We start from the raw sequence: 11,396 nt of genomic DNA, 5'->3' as shown, positions 1-11,396 counted from the left end.
AATGGAAATTTCGAGTTATGAAATCTGTGACCATATCTGTTTTGTCAATGGATTATTTTTATATTAAAGTTTTAAAGAGGAGTGTGTGCGTATCTGTTTTCTAAAGCTAAAGTTAAGAAAGGCATTCAATTATGGGTGGGTGAGTACTTGTTTGGTTCTACCGATTCCAGTGGTAGGGTGGTAGCTAACCCATGGGCCGGATGGGGTTAGGCTGGAATCAGTGGAGTTTTAATAATCAAACTGAAAAAATCTTAGGATTATGCTAGGATTCGAGTAGTTAGTTAATTCCCTAATAAATTTTTCAATCGAGTGGATCAACGGCTGTGCCTGATCTTGATTAGGAAAAAAGCGTTGAATTGCTCAGATGATCAAATTATATCAGTGATAGTTTCCTTTTAGTTGGTTTATTCAGGTGGAGGATAGTTTAGATTTTGATCTCGTTTTAGAAATACTCGTCACAAGAAACTTCAAAAAGGTGGAATCGTCCCCGCTTTCCGGGCATGGGAAATTTTCCCGGTTTCGGTTTTCGGAGTGACCACCAGCCTAGTCTCGTGCCCGGACATTTGTAGGCGAGGCCCGAGTGAGAAACCCTGCCCCGTGCATGAGGGGGCTGCTTCCGCTGTCAGCTACTACCGGGAGTCCAGTGCGCGGAGGGGGCAGAGGGACCTCACATCATATATCTTGAATGGGCCGGTCCTCCACGAGACCATCAGGTTGTGCTTTCTCGGCCCCATCTTTGCTTTATTAACCATTATCATATATCTTGAATGGGCCGGTCCTCCATGTGACCATGAGGTTGTGCTTTCTCGTCCCCATCTTTGCTTTATTAACCAAGATTAAGTCATGGGTGTGGAATTATTTAATTTGATGTGACTAACATGACTAACATGGGTGTATGGAATTCTTTAATTTGATGTGACTAACATGAAAATTCTTCCTCCGGTTTTGCATAATTTCTTATGACCAGACCCCCCTAGGATCTATGTTCATCTAAACAATCTAATTGCTCTAAATTCTCTTGCTCGCAAGATAAAACATGGTTAACAACTGTCCTTAAACTAAGAACCTAAAATACTAAGGGTACTACGGCTAGCCTTTAAGCCAAATAGTACTACTACCTTTAAGCCAAATGCCAATCGGAATGGTGTGTGACGTAGTGATCTTGAAGGATGTGCAATTAAGGATAGAATTTTGGGATCCTAGTTATGTGGCTTTGCTTGGACAATTTTAGTTAATATCCCAGTTATGTGGCTTTTAGTGTCTTGTTGATACTCTATCTATTTTTGCCTGTGGTACCCGCTGCTAGTCTTTTGATGAGCTATCATGAATTCTTCTACCAGATTTCCATGGTCTTGTTGAGAGAATGTGTTCCTTGGATGGATACAATCTCAATTGGGCAGCCAAACTGAGTAGTTACACACTCATAGAGAAATAGAAAAGTATTATGAGTGGTAGCATAGTTAGCTGCCACCACGGCTATGTACCTAATTTTCCTTGGGGTTAGTGGGATAATGTTTGAGCGAGTATTAGTGGTAATAATTGCATCGCACACTTCCACTCTTTATGAACCCTTAGACCATTGCAAGTGGAAACAGTACCGGATTGTTATACTCCACCCGGGGTGTAAAAGTAGATTGAGTAGAGGTTCACCTCGTGATACGGAAGGTTTCTTGGAGATAATTCTCCCCTGATAGCTTACTAATAAAACCTGGGAGTAGAGAACTACCCGCCTATAGGGTCCCACTTACCTACCTTGGCACACTCACCGCCATGTCTATGGCCCTATGCATGCGACTATAGCTTGCCCCCATTTGCATCTATATCCACTAGCTCAGCTCCATTTGTGTGGCTTTTACTTCACCTTTGTGTGGCTTCTATATGATGTTTAAAGGTTATTTAGTTGTTGGTGATAGTGTAAAAGGTGAAGTGGGAAGGTGACAAGATTCATTGTTGCGAGATTATAGGAGTGAATCATGTGATTGGGTGAATCAAGGGGAGGTAGAGAGATTATAGGTGATTTGATGACAAGGTGAAGTGGAAGGTGACAAGACTCATTGTGGGATTATAGGCGTGAATCATGTGATTAGGTGAATCAAGGGGAGGTGGAGAAATTGTAGGTGATTTGATGGACATATTCTTAGAGGTGATTATGGATCTAGATGCTCCTTTGGTGAGCTATAAATTGATTTAGCAATGATATTATACTCTTATTTAAGCTTATTATCGTGTTCATTAATTGTGATTATTAGCTTAATCAATTATGGAGCTAGTGTTGTCTTTTGATCCTTCTTAGATCCATGTTTTTCAAGTCAATCTACCTCAAGATTAGTGAAGTAGCCCCCATTAACTTCATAATAAATTACTCACAATAGTCGAACTTTGTGAAACGTGAGCCGTTGGATCAACATGTTGTTATCACTCTACATATTCACTCTATAATATTAATTAATTAATCAGGCCCTAACGTGCTTGATTAATTAATTAAGACCTTAGCTAAAGGAGGGCACTAGGATTAATTAATTTAACTCTTTCGCGCGACGGCACCAGGATTTCAATCATCCTCTCTATCTCTCTCCTTCACATGATTTCAATCGTCCTCTCTCTCTCTCTCTCTCTCTCTCTGGCGAAACGAGCGCACACGACATATTTTTATTTTTATTCTCTTTGTAGTTGTCGTCTTAATTTCGATTAGGAATTCAATTGTCCTCTCTCTCTCCCTCCTTTACACGATTTCAATTGTCGTGACAGCGCGCTTACAACATTAAAAAAAAATGCTCACACACATGTATCATCTCTCTCTCTCTCTCTCTCTCTATCGACAACATGCTAACACGTTTTTGATACATGCATATGTCTATGTCTCAAGGGCTTAGCCCCAGCCTACCTAGGGTGCTTATAAAGCCTTCATCAAAGCATCCAGAGAAACCAGCATCATGAATCTTCCTGAAATTTAAAATTTAAAAATTATATTTAAAAAAAAAATTTAACTCGCCACAATGCCTTTCGTGTCAACAGAATTTTGGACCCAAATAAATAATAATATTATTGGGATGGATGAACTCATGCACATATATAAATGGACTTCACAATTGCGTCATGCACATATATAAATGGACTTCACAATTGCGATCAAAAAACAAAAGCTGAAGCGAGAAGAAAACCCTAAAATTGGTGTTCGTGTTGGTGTTGGCCTTGGTTTCTGCACTTGCAGAGCAACCCCAGGGTAAATCGTTCAGCTTTCATCTCTTCTGTTTTAGATTTCGGATAATCGATTCTCCACCAGCGAGGTATTGTTTTTGTGAATTTTTTCCAATTTAGTCAGTAGAATTCAGAGAAAGTCGATGTTTTTTTCTGTAAATGTTCGGATCTGTTCTCCGGTCGATCTTTGCATGAGGAGTTTCCATCTTCTTTTTTACTGCGTTTCTCTGCTTTTTTCTCGTGATTATTGTCTTCTTAGAGAGGGAGCACTGGGAATCCTGCAGGGTAGTTCTCAGAAATGGGCCTTTTCTTTTTTAACTCGGTCTCTTTTTCAAGGAAAATTTTCTCTATTTTCTGAACATATTTCTATTGATTTTACTCGTTTTTGGTCTTGAATTCACAAAAAAACATTTTTCTCAACAGCTCACATAGCTTCTTAAAATTTACAAGATTTTTCTTGAGATTGTGCAGAATTTTGAGCTAAAATATAACTATTGTGCTGGATTTTCGCAGGTTTTTCAATATTGAGAAAATAAAACTTTACAGGTAAGAATGGAAATGTTGCAGGTCCATCGTATTTAGTTTGCAGGTTTTCTGTGAACACTGCTTGAAACTCAGCATTCATTGAAAAATTTTATGCGGGTAAATTTGGCCAAGGTGATAAAATATGCTCACTTTTTTTTCTCGTCTTTATTTTCCATTTTTTTCTTCAGTTTTTTTATAAAAAATTTACCCCCTTTTCTGCACTTAATCCTCCTCTATGCAAACAGGATCCAATGGGAGTTTTCTAAAGTAGGGTATTTTTAGGAGGGTTGAAATGTTTTTTATTTCAGCAGTTTTGTGTTTTAGAACCTGAATCAATCTAATCTTCATATTCTGCACATTCGATCAGAAAATAGAAGGGTGTGGCAAGCATTGGACTGAATAACGGTGGGGGGGTTTATCAGCCAGGCTGTCAGGTATATATCTATACATCTACCTTTTTACATGCATGCATACATACATACATACATGCATGCATATACATTCATACACATGCATGTAAAGTATGTACATCATACATAGGTTGCTCAATGTATATTGCATTAGGCAATTCAAATCTGGACGTAACTAGTTCCCATGTTTCTTAGACAGTAACAGCTTTCTGCAAGATGGAGGTTCTTGACACAGATATTGCCAAGACCCAGGAGGAAAGGCGGAAAATGCAAGAGGAGCTTGCAGCTCTTACATCTGTCAGCTTTGACCAGGACCTATATGGAGCAGGGAACAGATTTGAAGGCTATGAACGCTCAATTCCTGTGAATGAAGAGGAGGACGAGCAGGACCCTACTGAGAGAGAAGTTGCGCGGAAGCTGGCCTCATACACAGCTCCAAAGTCAGTTCTTTCTGATCTGCCAAGGGGGGAGTCTGCAGATGATGATTTTGGTTTCAAGAAGCCTCAGAAGATCATAGACAGAGAGGATGATTACAGGAAAAGGAGGCTCAACCGCATTATATCACCGGACAGAAATGATGCATTTGCTATGGGAGAGAAGACTCCAGATGCCTCAGTTCGTACTTATGCAGATGTTATGAGAGAGGAGGCATTGAAACGAGAGAAGGAGGAAACACTCCGCCTGATAGCTAAGAAGCAGCAAGATGAGGCAGAGAGGAAAGCCAAGGAGGCTTCTACTGCCCCTACTATTGCACAAGCACCTGTTACCAGTCAGAAGCGGCGTAACAGATGGGATCAGTCTATTGAACAGGATGATGTTAAAAGGACAAAAACTTCTGATTGGGATGCACCTGATGCTACCCCTGGTCCTACCAAGTGGGATGCCACCCCTACACCTGGTAGGGCTGGAATAGAGGCCACGCCTAGCGCATCAAGGAGGAACCGTTGGGATGAAACACCCACCCCAGGTCGTTTGGCTGATTCTGATGCGACTCCAGTGGGTGGAATCACTCCTGGTGCCACTCCTGCAGGTATGAACTGGGATGCAACACCGAAGGTCACAGGGCTTGCAACACCAACTCCCAAGAAGCAAAGGTCTCGATGGGATGAAACTCCTGCTACTATGGGTAGTGCGACACCTATGGCTGGTGCAACACCATCTGCTTTCACCCCTGGTATCACACCTGTAGGAGGTGTTGAGCTTGCTACTCCCACCCCGACAACAATTCAACTGCGTGGTGCTATTACACCAGAACAGTACAACCTCCTAAGGTGGGAGCGGGACATTGAAGAAAGGAATCGACCTTTGTCAGATGAAGAGTTGGATGCCATGTTTCCACAGGAAGGATACAAAATATTGGAGCCACCTGCCACTTACATACCAATCCGCACTCCAGCACGAAAGCTTCTAGCAACTCCGACTCCGTTAATGGGGACACCACTCTACTCGATTCCAGAGGAGAATAGAGGCCAGCAGTTTGACGTGCCCAAAGAAGCACCAGGAGGTCTGCCTTTCATGAAGCCTGAAGATTATCAACACTTTGGTGCTCTCCTCAATGAGGAGGATGAAGAAAAACTGACGCCAGAAGAGAGCAAGGAACGAAAGATCATGAAGCTGCTTTTGAAGGTGAAAAATGGTACACCGCCTCAGAGGAAAACTGCCTTGCGACAGCTTACTGACAAAGCTAGGGAGTTTGGTGCTGGTCCACTTTTCAACCAGATTTTACCATTGCTCATGTCTCCAACTCTTGAAGATCAGGAGAGACATCTTCTTGTGAAGGTCATAGACAGGGTATTATACAAGCTGGATGAGTTGGTGAGGCCATTTGTGCACAAGATCCTTGTGGTCATTGAGCCCCTCTTAATTGATGAAGACTATTATGCTCGTGTGGAGGGGAGGGAGATTATTTCAAATCTAAGCAAGGCAGCAGGGCTGGCAACTATGATAGCTGCAATGAGGCCTGATATAGATAATATTGATGAGTATGTGCGGAACACTACTGCAAGGGCGTTTAGTGTTGTTGCGTCAGCTTTGGGGATCCCAGCACTGCTGCCATTTCTGAAGGCTGTTTGTCAAAGTAAAAAGTCATGGCAAGCTCGACATACAGGTATCAAGATTGTGCAGCAGATTGCTATACTAATGGGCTGTGCTGTTCTTCCACATCTGAAGTCATTGGTGGAGATTATTGAGCATGGTCTGAATGATGAGAACCAAAAGGTGAGGACTATTACAGCTCTTTCGCTTGCTGCGCTTGCAGAAGCGGCTGCTCCTTATGGCATAGAGAGCTTTGACTCAGTCTTGAAGCCGCTTTGGAAAGGTATCAGGTCACACAGAGGGAAGGTTCTTGCCGCCTTTCTGAAAGCAATTGGCTTCATTATTCCTCTTATGGATGCAGTGTATGCAAGCTATTATACAAAAGAAGTGATGGTGATATTGATCAGAGAGTTCCAGTCTCCAGATGAAGAAATGAAGAAGATAGTACTTAAAGTGGTGAAACAGTGTGTCAGTACAGAGGGAGTTGAAGCCGACTACATTAGAGCAGAAATTCTGCCTGAGTTTTTCCGCAACTTCTGGGTTAGAAGGATGGCCTTGGATCGCAGAAACTATAGGCAACTTGTGGACACCACTGTGGAAATTGCTAATAAGGTTGGTGTAGCTGATATTGTTGGGAGAGTTGTAGAGGACTTAAAGGATGAAGGTGAACCTTACCGGAGAATGGTGATGGAGACCATAGAGAAAGTCGTCACTAATCTTGGGGCCTCAGATATAGATGCACGCCTTGAAGAGCTGCTCATTGATGGGATTTTGTATGCCTTTCAAGAGCAAACAAGTGATGATGCTAACGTCATGCTCAACGGATTTGGTGCAGTAGTGAATGCTTTAGGACAACGTGTTAAGCCCTATCTGCCTCAGATCTGTGGAACAATCAAGTGGCGACTGAACAATAAGAGTGCAAAAGTAAGGCAACAAGCTGCTGATCTTATTTCTCGGATTGCAGTTGTCATGAAGCAGTGTTCTGAGGAGCAGCTCATGGGTCACCTTGGTGTAGTGTTATATGAATATCTAGGAGAAGAGTACCCTGAAGTTCTTGGATCTATCTTGGGTGCTTTGAAGGCCATTGTAAATGTAATTGGGATGACAAAAATGACTCCTCCCATCAAGGATTTACTTCCTCGTCTGACACCAATCTTGAAGAACAGACACGAGAAGGTTCAAGAGAACTGCATAGATTTGGTGGGTCGAATTGCTGACAGAGGAGCTGAGTTTGTGCCAGCCAGGGAGTGGATGAGGATATGCTTTGAACTCTTGGAAATGTTGAAAGCACATAAGAAAGGGATTAGGAGAGCTACTGTCAATACCTTTGGATACATTGCAAAGGCGATTGGCCCACAAGATGTTTTAGCCACTCTTCTGAACAATTTAAAAGTGCAGGAGCGGCAAAATCGAGTATGCACCACCGTGGCCATTGCCATTGTTGCAGAAACCTGCTCTCCCTTTACAGTCTTACCAGCACTGATGAACGAGTATAGAGTTCCTGAGTTGAATGTGCAAAATGGTGTACTGAAGTCCCTCTCATTCTTGTTTGAGTACATTGGAGAGATGGGGAAAGATTACATCTATGCTGTCACCCCTCTTTTAGAAGATGCTCTCATGGATCGAGATCTAGTGCATAGACAGACTGCAGCATCAGCAGTAAAGCATATGGCACTAGGGGTAGCTGGGCTTGGTTGTGAGGATGCACTAGTACATCTTCTCAATTATGTGTGGCCCAATATATTTGAGACATCTCCTCATGTGATAAATGCAGTGACTGAGGCTGTTGAGGGAATGAGAGTAGCTCTGGGACCAGGGGTGGTCCTCAATTACTGTCTGCAAGGTTTGTTCCACCCTGCCAGAAAAGTTCGCGAGGTTTATTGGAAAATCTATAACTCTCTCTATATAGGCTCCCAAGATAGTCTTGTGGCACTCTATCCAGTTCTGGAGGATGAAGGCAACAATACATACAGCAGGCCTGAGTTGGCAGTGTTTGTCTAACGAACTTGGGCTGCAGGACGGGAATAAGCTCACCACTTCATATGTGATTCATGGTATGCAATCAGATCACACATTATGCATCTGTGTAGTACAAACTGAGCTTTTGGTTGTATTGCTGGCAAGGGTTGATGTGTAGGTTAGCATTGTCTAATGCTTCAAGGGATGTGCCATATGGCCATCTTTGATGAGTACTTGTTATGCATGTGTTTGCAGTTCAATCGTGTGCTCTCCATCTTTTTCAGTCACCTTGCTTATGGGATCTCATGCCTGCAAAGGGCAGATAAACTTGTGATTGATTCTGTTGAAAGTCATATTGAATTACAGTTTCCAGCGTGTTTGTGTGATGTGGAGAGTCTAGCGAGCCTTAAAAAATAAAAATAAACAACCAATTTGGTACTAGTGTGTAATCCACTAACCATGTTATTTTAACATGGAAGCATGATTGCATCTCCTTTACATAATATCGAATTTTCTATTAGTATGACAAGCGATTGAACCGTATGTGGTTCCATACCATAAATTTAGTAAAGCATTATTGAGACTGAGTTGACATTGCACTGCACTAAACATAGCAAATTGTTCATAACTAAATAATATTACAGTATATATAGACTGGCCCTGATGCATCACTGAAAAACCAGCCACAGATGCGGAGATGATGGTTTTGTATTGGTTAAACTTGCTTCTAATAGGTTTTAAATATTTATCTTACAAGTATGTACGCTTGCATGAAGCCATGTGAATATTTAAGAACAAGTTTGCTTGGGTAGTGGTTTTTAGTAAGACAAAAATTAAAGCTAAGATAACTAAAATTGAAGTGTAATGCACATATAAACTTGGCCAATGACGAAAGCACTAGCATGGTAGGCTGGAACACTTAGTCTTGTGGAAACCTTTGTCAGACAGCCAATGAGGTGATAGCTCAAGTGGTAGAGGTGTTTGTCTAGGATCACGAGGTCCTAGGTTCAAGACTTCACATGGTGCTTTTGCCGTGACAGCCAACGAGGTGATAGCTCAAGTGGTACGAGGTGTTTGTCTAGGATCATGAGGTCCTAGGTTTAAAATGCCACATGGTGCTTCCTCCGTGGCATCACGGCCTATGGGCCTTTGGGCGGTTAAAAAAAGCGCCTATGGGCAGTGAAAATTGTTAACTACAAGAGTATCTTGGGCCAACCGCCAATGAGGGGGAGAAAAAAGAAGTAACTGCCAGACAACCACTATATCCTCTCAAAGTTAAAAATCCCAAGAAAAGCTTCACACGTACATGCACACGCGTATGCATACGCATGGAGGAAAGAGAGAGAGAGAGAGAGAGAGAGAGAGAGAGAGCGATGAAGGGACCTAGGGGATTGCACTCATTAGCATGGAGTACACATGTGCCACTCATCCTAGGGAGTAGCACCTAGACACGAAAAGATTGTAATGAAGTAGCCATGAAAGCTTGGGCATAAGCTCCAAGAAAACAAGATGTCTATCATATCAAATGATATCAAAAGAGTGGTCAAAAGGTACAATAGCCTAGACCAAGGTCACTTATATAGTGCCTGACCATTTCACACTGGTCAATCAATATGCCCATGCCCTAAATCTATGCTCAAGGGACCCAAGGTCCATGTGCCTAAACCCAAACCCATAAGTGTGCTATAATTGCTTCATTACAAACCATCTCCTCTTGCAATGATTTCTTCCTCAAAATTGAAGGGTGGTTGTGTACAAAAGACACATATAAAGGCTATATACAAAAATCACATCTAAAATTGAATGTCAATGTCGTGGAAGACCAACACATGAATCGTATGACCCCACGAGGTCAAATGGAAAAGATAAGGGACTCCCGTTGTCGACAATGAAGCTAATGATGCAACTGTTAGGATCAAATGAAAGTCCAAGCCATGTGAAATCCAAGACAATGGCTCTCCATCCGCGTGGGTGAAATGGAAAGTGTAAAGAATAAATGTCGATGATGAAGCTAGCTATGCCTCCGTTTGGATCAAAAGGAATTTCCAAGCGTGCAAACTCCAAGACAATGGCTCCGTGGCGATCTTGATCGAATAGAGGAGATACGGAACCACGGTCGACGTCGAAGCTAGCTGTGTATCCTCCCTCCAGGATCAAAATGATGTGCATGGTACACATCTCGAACCTCTAAAGCCGATGTAGAAGTAGCTCTCCGGTCGAAAGGAAAGCATCGCAGGTACATTTGAATGTTGAACCACATAATCATCCACCATACATCTCAAGTGGCATGGAATGCACTCAAAGAGAAATGTCTTGGCTCCAAAGAATATAGGATCATGTTGATACACGTGGAGACAAAATGAACAACTCGAGGTCGACATCATGCAAGATCAAATGTGAACCAATACCCTCGTCCCATGTAGTGCCACTTGAACAATCAATGGCATGATCCACTGCATCTGTGTGTGTATATACACGATCCAAACTATGCAACATACCCTCTACCAGGCCAATCTCTCTAATAACTGGATCTCGAGAAAAACCTGAGTCAAATGAGAAACTCTCCAGATCCGTATGCATCAACTTGCCTCTCCTACAAGGCCTTACCTCAATAAAGTCCACACTACTCTTATACACGATTTCTAACTTCTCTAATATGTGTACTACATCCACGCGAACGCTGCCAGGTAGGCTATGAGAACTAGTAGTAGTGGTAGTGGGCGAACCTTGAATGTCTCCACATGTGAAAGTCCTAGAAGAATATCTTGTCCTATCTAGCACAAGGGACTTAGACCTATGCCCATAAGTATCCCGAGAACCCACATATGAAGTACCACTAAACTCCACATGATCCGTAGGAAGGAAGATAGGCGTAGAAGTATCAATGCTTGGTGTTCTCTCTGCCATCTTTTCCCTCACGATCATGTGCCCACGTGATCCAACTCACACATATCACTATCACATACATTATCATCATGTACATATGCGGCAATAGCATCATGTGCATGTGTATCATCACATGAACGTGTATCAATATCATCATAAGTGTGTGTGCGATACATCATCATGTGTATGTGTATGAGATACATCATCATAGGTATGTGGATGTGATACATCATCATTATCATCTGAATCTGTGTCGGTGTGGGCTACTTCCTCAGGGACATAATCATAATGACTCAAGAACATATAAGACGCCTAAGGAAAAATCCTCCCATGTAAACAATGCCGAACCATCGGTGTGTAGGTAGTCAAGCAATGGAACAATGA

General features: G+C 42.3%; 1 protein-coding gene across 5 annotated transcripts; it reads left to right on the top strand.

Annotated features, from left to right (window-relative positions):
• The first annotated feature begins 3,062 nt into the window (after positions 1 to 3,062).
• LOC147633707 (uncharacterized) lies at positions 3,063 to 8,496 on the top strand. 5 transcript variants are annotated; one of them, XM_086804716.1, is made up of 4 exons: positions 3,063 to 3,223; positions 3,712 to 3,855; positions 4,091 to 4,157; positions 4,329 to 8,496. In XM_086804716.1, the coding sequence occupies exon 4, from the start codon at positions 4,350 to 4,352 to the stop codon at positions 8,166 to 8,168; it is 3,819 nt and encodes a 1,272-aa protein (XP_086660842.1). In that variant the 5' UTR covers positions 3,063 to 3,223; positions 3,712 to 3,855; positions 4,091 to 4,157; positions 4,329 to 4,349; the 3' UTR covers positions 8,169 to 8,496. The 5 variants fall into 5 exon arrangements, with proteins under 5 accessions (XP_086660842.1, XP_086660844.1, XP_086660841.1 ...); XM_086804718.1 differs by having other exon boundaries at positions 3,067 to 3,223; positions 4,333 to 8,496; XM_086804719.1 differs by having other exon boundaries at positions 3,096 to 3,223; positions 3,712 to 3,744; positions 4,333 to 8,496.
• Positions 8,497 to 11,396: the final 2,900 nt, after the last annotated feature.

The sequence above is a fragment of the Cibotium barometz genome, chromosome 11 (genome assembly GCF_041138505.1).
Source record: "Cibotium barometz isolate CiBa-2024 chromosome 11, ASM4113850v1, whole genome shotgun sequence".
Taxonomy (NCBI): Eukaryota; Viridiplantae; Streptophyta; class Polypodiopsida; order Cyatheales; family Cibotiaceae; genus Cibotium; species Cibotium barometz.
Note: the sequence above shows the minus strand (reverse complement) of the source record. Positions and strands in the feature narration are given on the sequence as shown.

Excerpts from the sequence above, each read along its gene's own strand:
- LOC147633707 (XM_086804716.1), top strand. The coding sequence starts at position 4,350 with ATGGAGGTTCTTGACACAGATATTGCCAAGACCCAGGAGGAAAGGCGG.